This window comes from Melospiza georgiana, chromosome 5 (assembly GCF_028018845.1).
Source record: "Melospiza georgiana isolate bMelGeo1 chromosome 5, bMelGeo1.pri, whole genome shotgun sequence".
In the NCBI taxonomy this organism is placed as follows: Eukaryota; Metazoa; Chordata; class Aves; order Passeriformes; family Passerellidae; genus Melospiza; species Melospiza georgiana.
In genome coordinates this window covers 60,399,354-60,421,210 of record NC_080434.1, presented here as the reverse complement: position 1 = coordinate 60,421,210, position 21,857 = coordinate 60,399,354, and the positions used below count along the sequence as shown (strand labels likewise).

General features: G+C 38.0%; 1 protein-coding gene across 8 annotated transcripts in view; it reads left to right on the top strand.

The window, feature by feature from the left end:
* LDB2 (LIM domain binding 2) overlaps positions 1–21,857 on the top strand; it is a 213,301-nt gene that overhangs the window by 71,398 nt on the left and 120,046 nt on the right. For all 8 annotated transcript variants that reach the window (XM_058024605.1, XM_058024603.1, XM_058024604.1 and 5 more), the window contains exon 2: positions 145–247. In XM_058024605.1, coding sequence (XP_057880588.1) covers positions 145–247 — 103 coding nt within the window. The remainder of the gene's footprint in view (positions 1–144; positions 248–21,857) is intronic.

Below are 21,857 nucleotides of genomic sequence, written 5' to 3'. Positions count from 1 at the left end.
GTTTGAAATGTCATATAGACATCTGTACCCCAAAACCATAGGTGAAGAAGCCAAAGTAGGTGTGATCCTGCTGAATTTCTTTTACAACAGATGAACATATTTTCATTTTACCTCCTGTTAAGTGAATGATCTGTTGCTTCCTAGGATAGTGACAACCTCTGGTGGGATGCCTTTGCAACTGAATTTTTTGAAGATGATGCAACCTTAACACTTTCATTTTGTTTGGAAGATGGACCAAAGCGATACAGTAAGAAATGTATATTTTTTGTTCTAATGTTAAGTATGAGTTTTGAAAAACAGTTTATCTGTACAAGACAGATGCAACCCTGGCAATGACAAAGTCACTTGTGTATGGTCAATGACTATTAAGTTACATTAAAGAATTCCATGAATTGGGAATCCATTTTTTATTGAATTCCTCTGAGTTTTATTACATGAAAATAAATTATTTCCTAGTGGAAATAATTTTTGGATTTTTTTTTTTAATTAATGTGGCTGTTCTTGCACTCTTTGGGAATTTGTCTTCTGCAAAAATTCAAGTGTTGAGTCTTGTGGGCAAAATTGTTCACAGAAAGGGAACTTTATAGCAAATTTCAGCATTATTGCTGGAAGGGCCTCCAAAATTAGAGGGATCAGAAAAACAACAAATTAAAATCTATATCTTTGCTGATGAAGATAAGTGTTATTCCATCAACAGTGTGGATCTGTGCTGCTTGCCCACATCAAGGACCAGCCTTGGATGCTGTCTAAGCAGCAGTGGAAGTGTAGAATACTCTCAATTGAACACTAAGTGAAAGCTTGAATAAAAGTGAAGCAGTGAATAAATCTGATGGCATTGGAATCCATTGCCTGCACACACTGAGCGGCAAAAAGGGATAAAATTCATTGAACAAATTGTTTGAAGTGAATAATTCACTCAGCTTTAGCACCAAGCAACAGAGAGAAGTAAACATTGAAAAACTGCATTACCGATTGTTTGACTCCATTCAGAGTGACCCCTGCTTAATGGTGACAGATTGTGCTCTCTACTTAATGTTCTGAATCTTTTGAGGTTCTTCTTTTTCATGAGAGTGACTGTCAGCCTATCACTCACATACTTCTAATTCCTATTATCAGTTATCTCAGGTATTTATTTGACAAGTGTTACCTTCTTCTGAAGAAAAAATAACAACCACTTTGAATGCACGTTTCTGGGATTAGTGTTGACAGAATTACAGTTTCTTGCCTTTCAAAGCAAGTGATAACTCTCTAAAGGTCCTCAAATTACAGCCTATAGCAACGTTGGGAACAGCTGATCTGTCCTGATTAGGTTGAGTCAACTTGTCAGATATCAGATTTGCTAGTTGTGTTATCAGTCCAGAAGGCACAGATACATCAGCAAAAAAGCAATTAATGTCCAGTTAGATCAGAGGGAGTTGTGATTCTGGAAAACGGTGCTGCATATGAAAGAATTTGTCAACGTGTAAAATACTCCTGTTGTCACAAATGCTTGATAATGGTTGTATTGTCTGTACTGGGACACTTTGGCATGAGATAATACTGGGATTCTTAGCATTGTTGCTGATAAGAATGAATGAAAGATCAATTTACTGTAGTCATGGTTTTAAAAGTGACTAGTACACAGAATTTTTCCTCTGGTTTTAATTTCTGGCCTCTGAACAAACTGATTGGTTTATTCTCAACATCTGGAATTGAAGCTCAGCACTTAAGGCTCTTTGCTGGTAATTAATATTTCCTTTCCTTTGTTAGTTAATTTTTACTAACTAGTGAATAATTAATAGTAAATCAATAGTTACTGACTACAGTATTAGTGATGCTTTTTGACATGAGCAGTATTCCAACTCAGGGAAACTCTGAAGAGCATGCTCGTGGCTGTTCCACTTTGAGACTTCCATTGCTTTCTGAGAAGGCTTTGGGAGCAGTCTAGAGGCCTCTGTGCTGACCAAGTCCCTGCCTGGGGACACCTTTGGCATTGCTTGTGGTGGCTGCAGGGTGGAGGCTGCATGCTCAGAGTAGCTTTCTCTTCCTAGCTGGGAACTTTGTGTCCAAAACCACATCCAGGAGTTGAGAACAGAGAAGTCTGCTCCCCTTACAGCTCTCTGTTTTACTTGCCCAAGCCATGCCCATGCTCTGCTGTTCTCTTATGGGTGCTCTTGGCATTGCCCAAGAACCACAATGGCACCCAGAACTTCTATTCCAAGATGCTGGAATTGCTGACCAGGGGCTGTGGCTCCTGTTAGGTGAGTACAGCTTGTGGTTGCAGCACCAAACATGAGGTTCTGAAAGGGGTGAAACAAAATTGTCCTCTTCTTCATCTGTGCTGTCTCCAGCAGGACGCCTGCCTCCTTGCCTACAGAGTGTGCTCTTTAGGGTGGAGAGGGCATTAAAAACATTGGAACTGGCAGAGAGGAAAGAGAAAAGACAAATTGTTTGTTCTCATTCTTGTCGGCACAGACAGTAATGGAGGGAACCAAGATAAGGCCCAGGAAAGGAGAAAAAGGCATCCTTTGAGAAGCAGTTTATAAAGTTGAAAGTGATGAAAGATGCCAACTCTTGCCTTTGCTCTAGGATTCAGGTCAAAATTGCCTGCCTTTTTCTTGCTTCAGCCTGTGAAAGCTCTGCTTACATCTCTGACATTGGTTGTGGCCATCACCAATTTTTTTTTTCCTTTGGGCAATGTTTTCCCACTTCTGAGAACTAAAATATTCTTTTTTGGAGCAAACAAATTCAAAGAAACCCATTGCACGTGTGCGTGTGTGGAAAGGACAAAAACTTTTTTGCTGTCCAGGGCCTTGTTTTTCTCTGGGTTATGGCAATTCCCTGCCCATTTCCCTCCTCCTTCTCAGGGGCTATTTAACATTCATGTTAAGCCATCAGAGACATGAAGAAGCACTCAGTTTTTCCCCAGGTTCCTTCTTCAAAGCCCCTCGAGAATGTTGTGGGAGGCTGCTGGGAACTAATCTTGAGTGCAGTTCCCAAATTTATTTGGGGCTTTTTTCTCTTGGTTGCTGTAGACTTTTCCTTTCTGTGAGTTTGGTATCATAGCCTGTTTCCCATCTGGCTCTCTCTGCCCTCTGCTCTTACCTGAACAGTCCAATTCCGCAGCCAATGCAAATGTTCAGAGCAGGCCTGTGAATCAGTGTTTGCGTAAATGGTAGAAGATTTTTTTTTTTTTTAATTACTTTTATTTGCCTCCCTCTTTGGTTAAACTTTAATATACAGTTTTGTCCAAGAAATTATAAGGGTTGTGAACTCACCTTTTTTTTTGTTGTCTCAGAAAACAAAGTTGGTTATTTACTTTCGTGGCCCAAAACTGAAGCTTTCTGAAGAAAACAAAATATTTTTAGGTGTTTCACTCATGTTACCATGTTTTACAGCACTCCTCTCTATACTGAGAAAAGCAGTTTTCTTCCCTTTGCTGTTCTCAATGTTTCTCTTCAACTGTCAGCTCTGAGATTCTTTCATTTGTACGGAAAAAAAAAAAGATGTGGTTAAAATGGCGGTTTTAAGTCACTGGGTTATGTTTACTTTGATTCACGTCTGGCAACACTATGTACTGATACTTGAGCCAGCTCTAAATGTCCCTGTATCTGCATGGCACAGCATGTAAAGGTACTTACTTATGCCCTGGGAAGAGCAGAGGTTTGTTACTTCAGTGATCCACCTGTGTTAATTAATTTGATTGCCAGGTTTGTTAGACCTGGACCTAGTTATCTGTGCAGAACAATATTCTGCCTTGGATAGATGTGACTTGAAAGCCCAGCTTAACTTTTGCATGCAGAGATTCTGTGTCAGACCAGAAATAGCTGCTGTGCTCATCTTTGCAGCTCCTTTTGTCTTTCTTCAGTATTTGATTTCTGTACATGCAAGAACTTTACCTTCTGCAATCCTTTCTCCCTGGCACAGTGTTCCAGAAAGAAGATACTATCTTCTTTCAAAGAGACACTGAAAATATGTTTTTCTCCTACTTGCTTATACCCCTCAGCTATTCTTTTGGTCTGCTATTATCTATGAACTCTACTTATGTTACTGAATTCTATGTTGAGATTTTAATGAAAATGCTGCAGATATATTTTAAGTTAACAAAGGTGTAAGTTATGCATTTCTCTTGTCTGGCTTTTCAGGGTAGCATGGCTATCCTGAGATGGAGAGAAACCTCACACATTCCAATGATTAAAAACAAGGAAAGATTCCCAAAAGTAGAGATGCTACCTGTCTTACACTGCACTGAATTATAGTCAACAGAAACTAGGATGTAAACACATGAAGTTCATTCTACAGTGAGAGCAAAAAGAAATTTGCTGTAATATATTATGCCCTGATTTGATTGTTCAAGAAATAAATAGGATTTAAACAAAATCGAAGAAAGAAAATATGCCTAATGAAGCAGAATTTTTGTTTCCTTGTTGTGGATAAAGCATTCATTTCCTGTTAAGAGGCTTCTATCCCTGTAAAAGAGTAAATACTAGACTCTGATCCATTGTTGCCCAGGTTCTTTGTTTCTCAGAGACAAAATATTTCCCGAACAGATAAGAGAAACAAGTTTGATTGACAGCTCTTAGCAGAGTCTCATCAGCTGCTGTGCTGACAGCCTGGTGATGCGCACTGTGCTGATGTGGTGGGGACTGACAGGTGATTGACAGCCCAAGACTGGGGAGACAGGAAAGATGAAGCATGCTCAGTAAGAATAATGTGCAGTGTTTATGCAGCACTGCAGAGAATAGGAGCTAGAAAGTTAACTCTTTCAGGGAAAGTGATTTTCTAACACATAATGAATGCAGTTGCCACTGTACAGAAAATTAGAGCTTCTCTGCGTTTCTCTTCTGTTCACTAAATGATTTCTGTCCATGGAGGAAGTATAAAGCTGTGAGGAAGCAAAAGCATGAGCTATTACATTTGTAGCTGTAAAAAAATTTCATGTGTGGTAGATATGATGGAGTCCTCAGAATGGATTTATTTAAGCTTATAGATGTAGAATATATTGAGAATTTCAGGCACTTTTTATAGGCTTTCATCGCCCAATTTTATATGGCATTGCATAATGTTACACAGTAGAAATTTCAAAAGGAACAATTTGATCTCTTTGCTCTCCCTATCCTTAGGAAAATATAGTGATTTCAGTTTTATTGTTGCTCTGAATCTGTAGCTGATAATTGAATATGTATTTTCTGTTATAATTTCTACTGCAGTTTGTGTTTGGAATGTACAAGGTAACTATACCAGGCTTTGCATTTTATGCCTTTTTTTTTTTCATTCTCTCTACTTGGCTCATGAACCGAGTTTGATTTTTTTCTTTTCATTTCAAGAAAGAAAGAAAGAGAAAGGAAAGAGAAAGGAAAGGAAAGAGAAAGGAAAGAGAAAGGGAAGGGAAGGGAAGGGAAGGGAAGGGAAGGGAAGGGAAGGGAAGGGAAGGGAAGGGAAGGGAAGGGAAGGGAAGGGAAGGGAAGGGAAGGGAAGGGAAGGGAAGGGAAGGGAAGGGAAGGGAAGGGAAGGGAAGGGAAGGGAAGGGAAGGGAAGGGAAGGGAAGGGAAGGGAAGGGAAGGGAAGGGAAGGGAAGGGAAGGGAAGGGAAGGGAAGGGAAGGGAAGGGAAGGGAAGGGAAGGGAAGGGAAGGGAAGGACGGTGGGTTGGTTTACTGGGCAATAGTTTCAGAGTGAACTTTGGACCAAGCTGCAAAATCATCAATTTCAAAGTGCTTATCTAAGTTTTTATGTGTGCCTTTAGAATATATTGCATAAGTGTATTTCAGATTTTACTACAAATTATTCAATTAATACACAGCAAGGAAGCTGCAACAGATTCATTGTGAATTGGTTCCTGTTTTTATAACCAGTGCAATGCAGGTAACTTTAAAGCCCTTTACTGAAAAAAAAACTTGCAGGGGTTAATGGTGAGAAGCTACATCTAGTGGGTATTTCTTATAAGCATATTTTGGGAACAAACAGGGAAAGTTCATTACACATTACCCACGTGAATAACTATTTTCAAAAAGATGGTTTGAGGGGCCAGCATGCTACATTATCACCCCAGGTTTCTCTAAAACTCTCATCTAGCTTCTCTCCTATAAGTCTTAGAGAGAAAATTAAATTTGCCCTGAGAAAGAGATTGTTTTATTTCCAGGAACATCTTTATTTTTCCCTTTTTTTTTTTTTTTCACAAGAAATCACAGTCATTAAATATCATTTGAGCACTCAGGTACAACACAGTAAATTGGCCTAGCTTTGTGAGACAGCTTATTCTGTGTGACTCCCTGGTATTCACCCTTATATACCACTATTCCAATTCTGGGTTTTTTCAAAGTTTCTTTGCAATAGTTTTGAATTTAATTTCAAAACATAGGTAAAAATTTCATTAAAATCAGATGTAAAAGGTCCACAATTGCCTGAATCACATTAGCCCCTCCATCCTCCAGCTAATGATTTCTAATTAACAATTACTTTCTAAAATTGATGTTTTAAAGAGTTCTCAATCAATTTTACATATGCTCTGTGAAAATTGTATAGTAATAAACTTTAGTAGGAATATAAGTAATGCATTAGAAAGTTGAATGCTTTACAGGTGTCTAAGTGTATTACAGCCCTGCACTTATCTTTATCACCCAAACTTTTGTAAGCTCATCAAAGAATAAAATGAGATTTGTTTGACAAGAGCTATTTTGCATAAACCCATGTTGACTGGCATTAATTACAACCCTTTCACTTCAATCTTTGTCAGTTAAATCCTGTATAATTTTTTTCACTATTTTGTCTGGATTGATATCAAGCAAGTGTATTATGTTATGCTGTTCCCTGACTCTATAGTATCCCTTAAATATCAGCTCAGCAGTAGCGGATTTTTAAAATTCCCTCAGTAGTTCTTTTATTTCTTTAATTAATATTTTATAATACCAGATAGAAATGGGAAAAAAAACCCCTTAGAACTGCTAATTTCAAAATATTTACTTCTCATAGTTACTGTTTAAGATCCATCTTAGTTGCCAATGGACTAGAAAGCACTTTTCACTCAAGAGCAACATTCTTTCCAAAAGTAGAACAAAAAAGCTTCTTATATGTTTGAAAGCTTTTCTGTTCCTAAAATAAAGTTTTGATAAATTTCAAGATCTTATTTTCGCTAGTTTTTATGGGTATGAATTTTTCACTGCCAACTTCAGAATCCCATTCTAATATTTTATATTTCATCGTATGTTTTTACAGAACATTTCCCCCTTTTTTATCTTTGTTTTTGTTTTTTACAGTCATCATAATTATCAGGATTTTGTCTCTTCTAATTATTGCCTTTGTTTTCCTACTTACTTTTTTTGCCAAAATTGTTTTCTTTTTCACCTTATAGCTTCATCTTTTAGACATCTTAGGAAGTCTCTTTAACAGATTCTTAATTTTCATGCATAGTTCTGTTCTGTATTTTCTCCCCATCAATGGAGCTGTGGTGAATCCAGTATTCTGAAGCACCAGCTGTATCTCTCCTACTGACTGGGATTGCCTTTTCTTTGTCTCTACTGAGTGCATGTTTTGGATGCCATTTGTACAGAAACATGTGATCTGATTGGAGAGTGTATAGGGCAAAGCAAAAGTCTTGAAATAAACTTTCTAAGAAAAATTGAAGAATTTGAGTCAGTCAGTCTGCAGAAGAGAAGACATGGAAAAAAGGAAAGAGGAGAATGGGACATAATAACAGGACATAGCAAAAAAAAGGCATGTGGTCTGTTTCCATAGCCACGATGAGCAGAAGAAGAGATGCAGGCCTTAAATTGCATTAAAAAAAAATATATATATATAGATGAAAAATAAAAAAGAGGGGTTCACTCTTACAAGTGAAAAAAAAGGGAGTGCTTGGAGAGATTGCCTGGGGGGGCTGTGGAGCCTCCTGTACTCAGGGGGCTGTCTGACCTTCACCTCTGTTTCCCTGAAGTCACCAATCCCAGAGCTGGTGCCAGTTTCAGTCCCCTGGTCAGTTCAGCCTCAGCCATCGTGACAAGTTCTGGAACAACTTACACATCTTGGATGCTAAACATTTTGTGATTAAAAACACCTTACTGTTTCTAATTTTGAGCAGGAGAAATAATGTTTTTCTAATACTGCTGGCTAAGCAATACTTAGCACATGCATCTTCCACCAATTTCCTTCGAAAGAGCATTTTTCTTTTTCTCCATATTCTTGACAGGTGTTAAAGGAACAGTTCCTGCTAGCTCCTGATTTGCAATTAGCAGGTATGAATTAGACTTTTGCCTCTGCCAGCTGCAGTCTTGTTAGCTAGCTTAGTGTTCCTGCACCTCTGAGTTATCAATACCTCCAAAATACAGAAGAAGGCTTCACCGCAAAGTGCCAGCCACGTGCAACGTGTGTGGGTGTTGCCTGTGTGCACACACACAACATCAGTTAGGTGGAAAAGTTTACCATGAAAACTGTTTCATCGGCCTCTTTCTCAACTATCCTAACAAATCATGTAAGATTTCAGATACCTTGCAAAGGGAGAGCTCAGATTTCTTCTTCTTGTTACTGAGCATGTTGTACAAATCAACATGGGAGACCCTATGTCTGTGAAGTGGTACATGGAAAAGGGCTGCTCGTGTAATGGGGGCTACTAACTCCAAATGTGCATACTGTGCAATTATATGGAGCCTCTAATTGCATTTCTGAACTCCAGTCAATCAGATTGGTTCTGCTGTTGTATAAACAATTTAAGTGATAAGCCCTCTTTGGGAGAAATCTTAATATCACAGGACATGACACATTAGAGGTTTCTTGGGTCCGTTCAGAAGGAGAAAGAGTAAAGGCAAAATTAACATGAGAGAATCACAGTGATTTATGGGCTTTTCCCCTGCTAAATACAAATAATGCCTTTGTTGTGGTTGGCTTTTGTTTACCCAATTGGTCCAAATTATGTAGCATTCAGTTCTTTCTGCAGGAGGTGATGTTAATAAAATGATGGAATCTCATGCCAAATAATAGAAATATAGCTTTTTACATCAAAATATTAACTAATTTTACACTATTTTAAAATTCATGTTAAATAATTTCTTAACTGTTTTGTGTGCCTGGTGTAATGGCAATTGTGAGGAATTGGTCAGTACTTTTTCTGTTTTGCTGAATAACTGTGTTTGGCTTCAAATGTTGTCAGTACATTAAATTAATTTTCTTTTATTAAGAAAGGTTTTGCTGTACTAGAGGTATTTTAGATTTCTTTTTCCATGAAGTTGAAAATATCCAGTGGTTAGTGCTTCAACTTTTAATGTTATCAAGTGATTTTTAAAATGCTGAGTTAATATATGTTATGTTCTTTCAGAAAATGTCCTAATATAGTTACAGAGTTCCTGTAAGAAACAAGACTGAATGAGAATATTCATGTTTCCCTTAGTAGTTGAGAATTTTTTTCCCGCATTTTCATTATTTTCCTTTTGTTTTGTTACATTCATGTTCTTTCTTTTTCAGAAGTGAAACACCTCACTTTATGAATTACCTAAGCAACACCATTAAAAATACAGAAGTTTTGTGGCAGAGGATATTTTCATATTGTTGTCTCATTTCTAAAACAGAAAGGCATTTAATTAGTATAGTAGTTTTATCCACAATTGGTATAAACTATAACACTTCTGAGCACATGCATTGCCTGAAGGTATTAGAAATAAATTTCCTTTTATAGAGCATAGGAATAACTAAACTATGGGCCAGATTTTTTCTTCCCTTTTTGAATCTTCAGGTATAGGTGATCCAGCACAAAATTCCTAATTATTCTGGGAAGTTATGAATATTGGGATGACTTTATAATTATTTATAAATTCTGTATTGTGAATTTACTCTTACCAGTGCAGTTAGTGGTGTTGAATACTTCATGGCTTTAGCACACTGTCAGGACAGGACTTGTAGGTGCAGATGATCTTTTGTAAGTTCAGATAATAAAATATTTGCTCCTCTACCCTCAAATTTAATCTTGCAGACCTGTATGCACGCCCAAATAGAACATAGTCAACTACACAAACACACATCCTAATATAGTGTAGGTTCTATTACACAAAATGTGCATGCTTGTGTTTAATGTACCAATAAAACTTTATTAAGACTTTTACATTGTATTTCTATGATGCAGTAGAGCTGTTCCACATGATGTACCTTATTTTTAGGCACCAGGTATTTACTGTAGTGCAATATTTTAAATGGCTTAGGAGAACACAACATGCAGCATCACCAAAAATTATAGAATCTTTATAGAAATACATTTAAACTGGGTCAGCTGCAGCTCCATGATTAGTAGAAATAGACCCAAAAGCTGATTCTGGACACTGAGATACTATTCCCAATTCCATATTGAAAGTTTCCTTGAATTAATGCAGTCATGATTTTTTTTTATAAGTCTGCTGTGTATGGGAAGGCTCAGATATTATACAGTGACTATCATTCTTTATCATATTGAATTCTGCACTCCAAATTATATTACCTTTAAAATGTTGCTGACATTTTGCTGTTCCACTCTTCTGATCCATATAGGTTTTATACTATAAGATTTTAAGTTCATTCTGGTGCATATAGCAGTGTAAGCAGTACCTTGCATTTCTTGTTTCTTCTCCCCTTATTCTCACACAAAGTGGTCTCTGTGAAATATTTGCTTGGGATTTTTCAAGACAAATGAACTCAATACATAGATACTATTAAAAGTTTACATCAGAGAGGACAGTTTATAGGTGTATGTATAGGATTTGGAACAGAATGATTAAGATTTATAATATTCCTTTGTTTTTGTAGAGTTTGAACTACTTTTCTACTGAACTGCTGGGAATATCCTGGCCCCTGAAGGACACTGGTGTCCAGCCCTGCCTGTGCAGGAAAAAGTGCTAGTGCAGGTCCATTGCTCCAGATATGCTCTTCTTTGAAGGATCTTGTTTCAGGTCATTGAAAGTGTTGGTGTCTTGGTTTTATATTGTATGAGAAAGCCAAGAGAAGGATTGCAAGCAAGCTCTGTGCTGCTGAGGAGATGCTGCCACAGCACATGGCGTTACCCTTGTGGTGACACTGTGTAGGGCTGTTCCCTTGCTGCCACCCAGCCAAGACATGAATCAACAGTCACTGGTTGAGAAAATTTTGTTGCTGAAGAGCACTATCACATGCAGAGTCTGGGTGTTCTCTTCCATAGCTCTGCTCCAGAACAAACTGCACATGTAAGTGTTCCTTCAGCCAAAGAGGCTTGTGCCTTGACTCCAGGGTCAGGAAAGTGCTATTCCTTCCTTATCAGTGTTACCTTTTGCACACCATTCAGCTTCAAACATCTGCTTTTTATCTGTGACTTGGGCTAATCTTAGCTTCCCATTTTGAATATAGTACAGGTACATGTGCAGAGAAGAACCAGTGCACAGGAATGGCTACTTCTGAGTCAAATCCATTGATGCATTTCACCACTACCTGAAAGTAGATGTTGACCATTTTGTTGTATCTCTTGAAAATCCATTACTTCCAACTCCATTGGACTGTGATAAAGGTTTATATATACAATTTTATCTAGTCCAGAAATATTAGAACACTATGTAATTCAGTTTTATTTTTGTCTTTAATGTCTGAACTTGAATTAATACAGCATTACTTTTCATCCTGATATCAATTTTGTTCCTTTCATTCAGATCCAAATTCCTTTGTAGTACATTATTTAATTCACTAAAATAAGGTAAAATGAAACCCAGGTCCAGGGAACATTAAACTAACATATTTTTGTGTCACGTGTGATAGCAGCAGTCTGCTGTATAAATGGTTGTGTTTCCTTCCCCTCTTTTAGTTGCTGACAGACTTTAAAACTTTTTTCCCTCTCATGAATTGATATTACCTCTATTTGTTCTTCCCCCCAGCCCTATCCCCATCTTCAGCATTAAGGAAAATCAATTCATTAATTATTAAATTATATTAGAGAGATTAAAAAATATACTTCTCTTTTATAAATGCAAGTCCCTATTTTTTAAGCAATTTTGAACTCAAACTAGTTTGGTATTCTCTAACTGTGGATCTGTGCTTTCTTTTGTGGCAAATTAGCTTTGATTTGACAGCTATTTTTGTTTCAAGATTGTAGGCACACCAGCTTTACTGAGGCTTGGCTCTTAGGGACAGTTGCACATGCATGGCTGGCTGTGCATCAAATTCTGTAAACCAAAGGGATGCTCCAGGTCATGGTCTTAAAAAAAAAAAAAAAAAAAAGAAAAAAATGTCCAGGCAAAGAGATTTTGAACCACAACATGGACTTGCAGCAAGAAAAGATATATCAAGCTGGAAAACAAAGGAATGTCTTTCCTTTCCAGACTTTCTGTTCAGTATTCTTCTTTTCTACATTATGCATGCACAATTAATGGAATTAGTTAATAGTTTTAAAATGCAAATGAAACAGAGGGTATCTTATACTGAGAAGGGTTAGATTTAGCTTAGTGAAACATGCACAGCCTGTAGTGTGAATTTCTGTACAACTTGGGAGTTGTATTATGGTAGGGAGAAGGTTCTTGACTAAAGAGAAAGAAAAAGTCTGGACAATACATTCCAGCCACCTTCAGAAAGGTAGAGTTTGTACTGTTAGTACTCTCAAGGCCAGCTTGTTGATTGAATTTATAATCTGTTGTGCTGGCAGCTGGATGCTACACTGACATCAGCAGGCAGCGCAGTGCAGTCAGAATTGCAGTATTGAGGGCTTGGATTTACACACAGCTCATGTTTGGCAGAGGTTTATTTCACACTAGGTCCAGCCCAGTCTAGTGAACTATCTTCCTGTTGGCTGGCATGCATTAAGTGATTCCTGGAGTCCATCTGACTCCTTTCTTATGAAGGCTTTAGAGTCTGTGAGCTTGGAGACCTCTCCACATCATGGACTAAAGCAAGGGGATTCAGCCACTGACTTCAGAAAAGTGTTCCTGAACTGAGCAAAAAAGTGAGTGTGAATTAGGTATGGAGTAGGAATTCCTTTGTGATAATGCCTTCATTAGGCACCCTGCCAGATGCCATCTGTGCCATCCTGGGATAAAAAGTTTATTTAATTTTACTTTTGATATCATTTATACCATAGACCTAATAACCCTCTGCTGTTCTCCATTATTTCTGTGAAAAGCATCCAAGTCCTGGAGGAATCTCTTCTATATACTCATTACCAGTCATGTTCCTGTGACAATGCTCTTCTCTGGTCTGATGACAATTCCTCTTCCTAAAACACCTGGTTCTTTTGTTTTGTTTTTCTTTGCTATAGAGCTGTGGAAAAGGTAGACTGTTCAGCACACAATCTCCCACCCTTTTTTTGCTTATTTTAGTCTTTGTGAGTTCTGCAGCCTTGCTCTACAGCTGTGTCTCAGCCCCTCCAGTGCTTGGCAGCAGCTTGTTTTGCTGCTTGGATCTCCTTCCCCCATGTGGGGGTTGAGGAATCAGCCCCATCTGACAGCCCTAGAGTGCTGTGTAGGAACCACATCCCATGGATAAGGTCATCATGCATGCTCTTGGCAAACTTTGAAAGCCAGTCTTAAATCCCAAAATGCTTTCTTCTAAAGCTTCTTTCCCCCCATCAGTTCTCTTTAATAATAACAAAGACAAAAGACCTATTTAGGATCTGATGATGTGATTCTGCAGTAGAGGGCTCAGATACAATAAATATAACTTTGGCTGCTCCTAGCAATAACTTTCAACAGAATGTAACCAATATGTCAGTAGATATATTGTGAACTGCATGATTTCAAATAAGTATTAATATACCTTGATATGTCTGTGGATTGTAGGAAGGTGCAACATATATATTTACATTGCAGTAAATTTGTATACCATCAAATTCATTTGTGCAAATATACGTGATCATGTAATTACACTCTGCATTATTGTGATACAGATGCACAGGGAAGCAGGATTAAGATTGTGCTGTCAGCTTCAATTTGAATAACCCCTGGCATCTGAGAACACTGCAGTGGAACGTTAGCTTTTGGTGTGGCTTTTGCTGCAGCTGCTGGAATTAGGATCAATGCCTGCTTCTCTTTGGCAAGTTTCTGCTATCCAGAGCACAGGTGTGGTTACCTGGTCATTCTGATCAGTGCACTGCTCATCAGCAGCACACAAAAGAAGTAATAGAAATGAGGGTAATGTTCATGGGGAGCATTAGCTAGGACAGAAAAGGCACAGGGTAGCTTCTCAGCAGAAGCAGTCACTGAGAACTGTGTCACAATCTACAGAGCAGAGCTTTCCATGGACTGGGCCACCACAAGTGCATCTTGTTACAAGAAAGTAATGAAGTGGCCTGCTAGAGTTAGCAAGGACAAGCACTCATCCTTACCCAACTTCTAGATGCCCTACTAGAAAGGAGAAGAATGTCATTATTTTATTTTTGCTTGTTTGTATAGGATATTATGAGATAGTCAATCAAGTCTGTTTAAGTTGAATGATTGTTTAAAGACATCTTAGTATCTACTGAAAGAGTTAGTTAATAGCAGAGACAGCAAACAAAAGATATTGTTTACAGGGAGCATGTTAAAACCATTTTTAAGCAATGCTTTAATGAGATAATATTGGCACATGAGAATTTTCTGGTTTGCATGTCTTGCCAATTGAGTATTCCCCTTCTGTCACTTCTGTTTTAAAGTAAGGTTTATTGGAATTGCACAGCATATATATAATTTGTCTTTATGAAACTGATACATTTACTCACCAGACCATGACACATTTCTCTAGACCTGTTGGTAGGATCTAAACTGTACTTCTTCTGTGTGCTTTCAATTTGAAAGCAAAAGTCAGCAGGATTGAAAGGGACAACCATGAGTCATTTACCATGAAATTTTGGAACAGTTTTAATATGAGAGGAAAAGAGCTGGAAGCCTGCATCAGACAGCTGTGTTACAATAGCACAAAATAGTGTTTCAAATGCACATTACTATATGATTTTCATTCTCACTGAAAAAAAAAATTTTTTGGAAGATTTTCAACTGCTTACATCTTAGTTTTCTCCTTCGTTATACCATCATAGTTATACTATTTTTGTCACTTTTAATTTATGAAATGATGTTTGATATGTCTAGCTAGTTTAGTTATTAAGGAAGGAAGCAACAATTAAAAGCATCCTACTCTACTAATTATATTCCAGTCAGCAGTGTTTGGAAAAAAACCTCCAGCTTTTGATATATATTCTTGTGCCTTACCTATGCAATGATGAAGCAAAAGGACAGAGAGCAAAATTTTCAGAGGTCACTAATTCTTACAGTCATTTTTACAAATGTTCATGTAAACCTCTTATTAATATATCCATGCTTGCCATTATATATAGCCATCTGATGAAAAGAAAAATCATTATTAAAAATATCGGTTTATATGTTTAGAATCTCACCATCAGTTATGAAACTTTTACTTTTGCTTTTTTGTAAAATAATTATTAGTGTACCCAGTTTTCTGGCACAACAATCTTGGTAAAATGTTGTGCATATATAGCCTTCCTATTTGAAAAGCAGTCTAGGAAAGATAACATTTGATTGACTGCTTATGAGTAAACCTCCTATTCCAGACAATGTAGCTGAACATATTTTATGCAAAAATATTAAAATGCATGGTTTTCTGAAACAAAGATAGGACAAAACATCAGTAATTATAAAAGTGTTTATGCAATACAACAGTTCTCTTTCATTTGATAATTACCTTTTTAAGCTAGTGTCCGGCTAGCTCTGTATATTTTAAACAAAAATAATTTTCTTGTTAATTCATGGCAGAGATCCAGCACTCTTCACCAAAATATTGGTCTGAAATTTTGACTTAGTTTTTGATTTTCTGAACTGAATTAAGCAGCTCCTTCTTAGATTTCCTCTTCATCATTTTCCACTCTATTTTTCCATTATTTATTTCTACTATTATACTTCAAATTACACCGTATTAAGTTATAGAGTCACAGTGTAGTTTTTTTTTAAAGTGACCTTAAAGTTCATCTGGTTCCAACCCCCTGCCATGATCAGGACCATCGTTCACTAGACCAGGTTGCTCAAAGCCCCACCCAGCCTGGGGTGGGGGCTTGAACACTTCCAGGATGGGACATCCACAGGTTTCTTTTGGGCAACCTTTTCCAGCATCTTACCACCTTCATTGTAAAGAATTTCTTCCTAGTAGCTCATCCAAACCCACCCTCTTAGTTTAGAGCCATTACCCCTTGTTCTATCACTACATCACCTTTTAAAAAGTCCCTCCCCAGCTCTCTTGTAGCGCCCTTTAAGTACTGGAAGGTGCTATAAGGTCTCTCTGGAGCCTTCTCTTCTTCAGGCTGAAACAGCACATCTCTCTCAGCCTGTCTTTATAGCAGAACTGCTCCAGCTCCCAGATCATCTTCTGGAGTTTGCCCAGGTCCCTCTGGATGGCATCCCTTCCCTCCAGCCTTGCTGCATCACACAGGTTGGTGTCATCTGCAGCTGTGCTGAGGGTGCTCCTGATCCCACTGTCCTGATAAAGGTGTTCAACAGCCCTGGTCCCAGTACAGACTCTGAGGAATGCCACTTGTCCACAACTCTTTGAGTACAACCATCCTGACAACTCCTTGTCCTCTGAGTGCTTCATCCACCTAATCCATGTCTCTCCAGTTTAGAGACAAGGTTGTTGTGTTGTACAGTGTCAAATGCTTTGCACAAGTCCAGGTAGGTGGCATCAGTCCCTCTTCTCTCCTCACCAACATTGTAAATCACAGTGTCTGTGTCTGGCTGAGTTCTGCCCAGTGCTAGCAGCCCTACACAAATGGCAAGAATTCCCTGTCTCAGTACAAGCCAAAGAGTCTGATTTTTTTTTTTTTTTCTCTCTAACTCTGGTTGGTACAATTTTAAAAATGGGAAAACATGTAGCAACTTTTTAACTCATTGCTTATTTTTCAGACTAATGATAGACAAGGATCATGTTACAGGGATGACAGATAACACAAAAATCATTTAACAAAACATGCAAATGTTTCCTTGGATGATGTGAAAATGTCTACAAATCCTCAAAGGGAATTTTCAGTTTTTTTCCTGTTTCAAATGTAGTTCAGACTTCTTAAGTGTGATTGCTGAGAACCATTAACAGACTTAGATCAGTGGAAACCTTTCTTAAAAGTTACATTTTCTTCATTTTTTTTTCCAAAAGAAATCTAACTTCCTGTTTCACATCTCAGATGCCTTGTGCTCACTGAGAATAGCAGCAATCAGGTTTTTCCTGTTGCTGAACTGTCTTAAATACAGACATCTACAAAGGTGGCACTAATGAATCTCAGCTAATATCCTGTTTATTCTTACAGAGCTTTTGTAAAGATTCCTTTGCTGTCACTAAAGATGCTTTTATGATTTCTGGAATGTATTTACCTTTCAAAACAGCGGATAATCTTTCATCTGTCTGCTGTCATTGCTATTTACAATTGCAGTGGCACTAAAGATGATCCTCCTCAAGTTTCCAATCCACAGTATTTTCTCAGGTGTTTCAAAACTGCAAGAAGTTATTTCAGAGATAATATATTTCATAAAGACAATTAAATCTGATGCCTTGAATTCCTCAGGATGTGTCACAAGTGACTCAAGATCTTATTTGTTTTCCTATAGACCACATGAGAAGATCCTTTTATTTGAATTTAAACCAATTTTATCCATTTCTAAAAGTGCAATGAAAATTAGTTCAGGATGGTGGAAAGGTCATATATATATATATATATATATATATATATATATATATATATATATATATATATATATATATATATATCAGAGTCCTCCAGCCAGTGCTCTAGACATGCTGCAGAGTAGGATAGTCCAATTTTCTGTCTAATAAAAATAAAAAGATAAGGGAGGACAGGTAGTGATGTTTCAAAGTCCTCCTTTGCTTTTAGTTACCATGACGTCTTAAGTAGTCAGTTCTTTTTTTTCTTTTTTGACAGTTCTTTCTGGATAGCAGCTGAGTGCCCAGTTCCCCCACAGACTTTCACACCCTGACCTTCCGCATAATCTGAGAACATAAAAGTGGGAGAGGGCAGGAGGGGGCTCTGGCTGGTTGGATCCCCTCTGAGAAGGACTCGTTCCCCTGGCCAGCCCCTGAGGTGCCAGGGCACAGCACTGTGCTGTGTGACACCCAGGAGTGCCTCCCCGCAGCCTCCAGAGTGACCCCAATTCCCACATGCTTGGAAGCTGAATTGGCTCCAGGAGCTGCTCCCTGCCTCTTAGTAGAAAGAACCATCTGTTTATCCTCTTGGGAATGTTCACATTCCAGGTGTTGAGCCTACTTTCCCTCGCCAGGCACTCAGGCTCATAGCTGCAAGGATCCCTAGATGATCTTTAAGGTCCCTTCTAACTGTAGCTGTTATATGATTCTATGTTCCTTGAAATGCTTTGAAACTAGGACTTGAGTGATTCATCCCACCTCACTGGGCCATCTGTTAGAAGATATCTGGATTTGTCTGGTTTAGAGTTTTAGGATTCTTCTTTTTTGAATTTTTGTTAAAGTAAGAAACTGCAAGATTCAGTCCAGCCCTTTTCCTGTTCACACAGCAATACACTGCTATGCAGAATTCTACTGAATACCACCTACCTTTCATCTGAAGTTTGATCAGATTCTGCTATTTCTATTAAGTTTATTGGGACACAAGTGTTCATTAGTACTACATCTCTGTGGCCAGACAAGTGTCTTTTGGAATTAAAAGAGTACCACACTTCAGAATCTCAGAAAGTGTCACAGTGTACAAATTTAACACAGTTGGGAACAGTTTTATTATTCTTATTTCTGTAGAATTTGGACATGGGAGCTGCTCCAAGCTGCTATTACCTGCCACTTCCTTCATCCCCTCCTCTTCAGTGCATGAAAAGACACAGCAGGGCCCCTGCCACAGGACCAAAGTCTTCTAGCTGGAGACAGAAGGTCACAGCTGAGATGGGACCTGGACCTTGATGGGTGTCTGGAACAGGGGAAAATGAGGGTTTGTAAAAGTTTATTGTAGCTGCTGGGGTGGTAAAGCCAGCAGAAGGAGGTAGGAAAAAGACCACAAATACTCTTTTTAGTGAGTTTATTGCTAAAATGTAATTGAGGGTCAGAATTTGGCTTACAGCAGGTAAAAGCCATGCAGGGAAACCCAGCACCTGAACAACATAGTGTTGTTTAACATTGTTTAAAGCAGACATCAAGATGCGTTTGTTTTTGGGGTTTTTTTCCCCTCTCATTTTTCAGTGTTCTGAGGTTTTATCTCTTCTGGAAGACAACACATGACCAGGATAAGTAGTATTCTAAAAGTTCTGGAAATAATGAGTGCAATATGAATTGTCTTACTCTAGTTACATATAGATGATAGGAAGAGAACACAAATCCTCTGAGTTGTAATTCCTGAAATTTCACTAAAAAATCAGATTTTTTCTTTAGATCACCCTTTTTGAAGTTTTAAACAAGATGCTGTGTAGTTAGAAAATTATTTCTTTAGTTAACCTCTTCTTTTACTATTACTTATTGCTCTTATTTTTCTGGTATTGTCACCTTTGGCACATTTGGCCTCATTTTAGATAGAAGGTGCTGAAATAGCATGGGAACTGCTGTTTTCTCAGGATCTGGAAAATTGCCAAATCCTGTGCTAAGTTGTTTATTATTCCAAGAGATCAAATCTGGTTCTGAAATCAGGCTCAGTGAGTTCTAGCTATGTAACCAGAAGTTTGAAAGCATACATGATCTAAAGTGGGCCTCTTGTGAGTTGGATAGCACCATAAATTGCAAAGCAAATATTTTTCTCTTGCTGTAAGTACTGTTTGAGGTCTGAGAAGAATTCACAGATCTTCCACAGGAGGAACAAAAATTCTCTCTTCCACACTGCCATCATTAATCCTATGCCATGCATTTTCTAGGGCAAAGTACAAATTAATTTTATGTAGCATAGAGCTAAAAATCAAAGGTAATAAAGCCTTGCAGGTTACTTCTAATCTGTGGTATGTCTGGCTGCATCATATTATCCATGGAGAAGAGACAGTTTTCATTTGAGCACAGTCTTTTTCTGCTTTAGTTTTTTTTTTTTTTTTCTTATAACTTGTATTTTTTATGAGGAAAATTACCATGCTTTCATTTATTTTGTCTCTGACATTTTTATTGTCCTGGAGGTTAAAAAATTCTATACACAGTGATTCCTGTCCAGTAGCTGTCCTGAAAATTTGTGCTTTTGCAAACTTTTTTCTTCTTTAATTCAGAACCAAAACCTGTAGACAACACTGTGCAAACAATGTATTAGCACATATATTGTATGTGTTAAATAAAGCTGCTGCCTTCTGCTGTGATTTGTGACTGAAGTTACCCCTCAACAAGCGTAGGTCTAAGCCATGCAGCTAACAGGGTCAAAATCTTGTCTATTCAGATTGTGACAGTTAATTCAGGAAAGATTTTTTTTTGTTGGAAAAGTCGAGATGCTTTTTTGATTGCCTATCCTAAACACTTCCACACATGGGAGATGGACATCAGGCAGCTCAAACTATCCACATGCACAGGTTCTGGGAGCCTCCAGGCTCATCAGAGTTACCTTCTGCACAAATAACTGCAAAGACTTTCCAGTTGACCTTCTTGCAAATAGAAGTCCAGAAGTCTTAGATGGAATTAGATGGTGTGATTTTTGGACATGATGCTTGCAATAAAGTGTTTGTCTTTGCTTGCAACACACACCAGTTCTACGTAGATGTGTCCTTGTACCTCCATTCCTTATTACCAAGACAGCATTTGACAATTGTGAGGATGGTGAACATGGACAATTAATGTCCACAACAGGCTCCTGAATATGTTCTAAAACATGTGTCTAAGGCTATAAAAATTTGCCTCAATTTTAAAATTCCAACACATCTAATTTTCCACAAAATCAGTGGAAGTTACTTGCATGGTTGAGGGGAGGATTGTCAAGGCATGCAGAGGACATAAATGCCTCCTGTGTGTGGCAAGCCACTGTAAGATTAGGTGGCTGATATTACTAGTGCAGTTGAAAATGCAGACCTGCATATCAAAGCACATTTAAAGAGCAAATCTGCGCCATGGAAAAAGCTGGTCCTGCAAATAGCCAGCATTTTCATCTCTTAAGTTTTTTGTCAGTCTGTAATTCCACGTTTCTCATAGGTGAGAAAGCATCTTAGAGGCAGAAGATAAATTCTGTTCTCTCTCTGTTATTAAATATCTGATAGAAAAGGGCAATACTTATTGAAATCACATGGCAGCTGTACATTGGATTTGTGTGGCTAAACTGTTAGTGATTCATAGCTTTCTCATTTGGGGTAGGAGAAGTAACCTGCTATGTCCTTGGGAAAGACCAAGCCTCTCCTATGCCACTTCTTCAGTTATATCTTTTCAGGCAGCAGTGACAGCTTGTGTAGACTGCATCATCTTATCTTTGTCATTTGTCTTGTAACTGTTAGGTATTCCTATAGATACACGGCTAAAAAAATATAATTGAATGAACTATACAATAATTTTATTAGCTGACACAAAAATCAGCTTCTACACTTTTTCCCCCCTAGAGAAATACCATGACATTTGTGTAGATGTGAATTAAAAATGCCATATAGATAGGGCCTGGACTTCTGAACTCTCTTGAAAATGGAATATATATAGCTGTCAAAAACAGTAACAAAAAACAAGGCAGTGAGGAGGCAGATCTGTCATTCAGACTGATTGGGCTTACATATATTCACCACTTTCTGTATCTTGAACTATGCAGTACTTGATTGTCCAGATGGCTTTTATCAGCTGTTCAGCTGACAGAAGTCCATTGAAAACTGGCCTAACAGTGTTTGAATTACCTTGCTATGATTCCACAGGCACCTGAGGGCGGCTGTTAAAAGTTGAATCCGATTTAAGTCTGTGCTCATGTCAGACTACACAGGTGTTACTTCTGTTTTTATTTGTTTTATCTGATTATTCGTTTAACAGAAATTGCCAA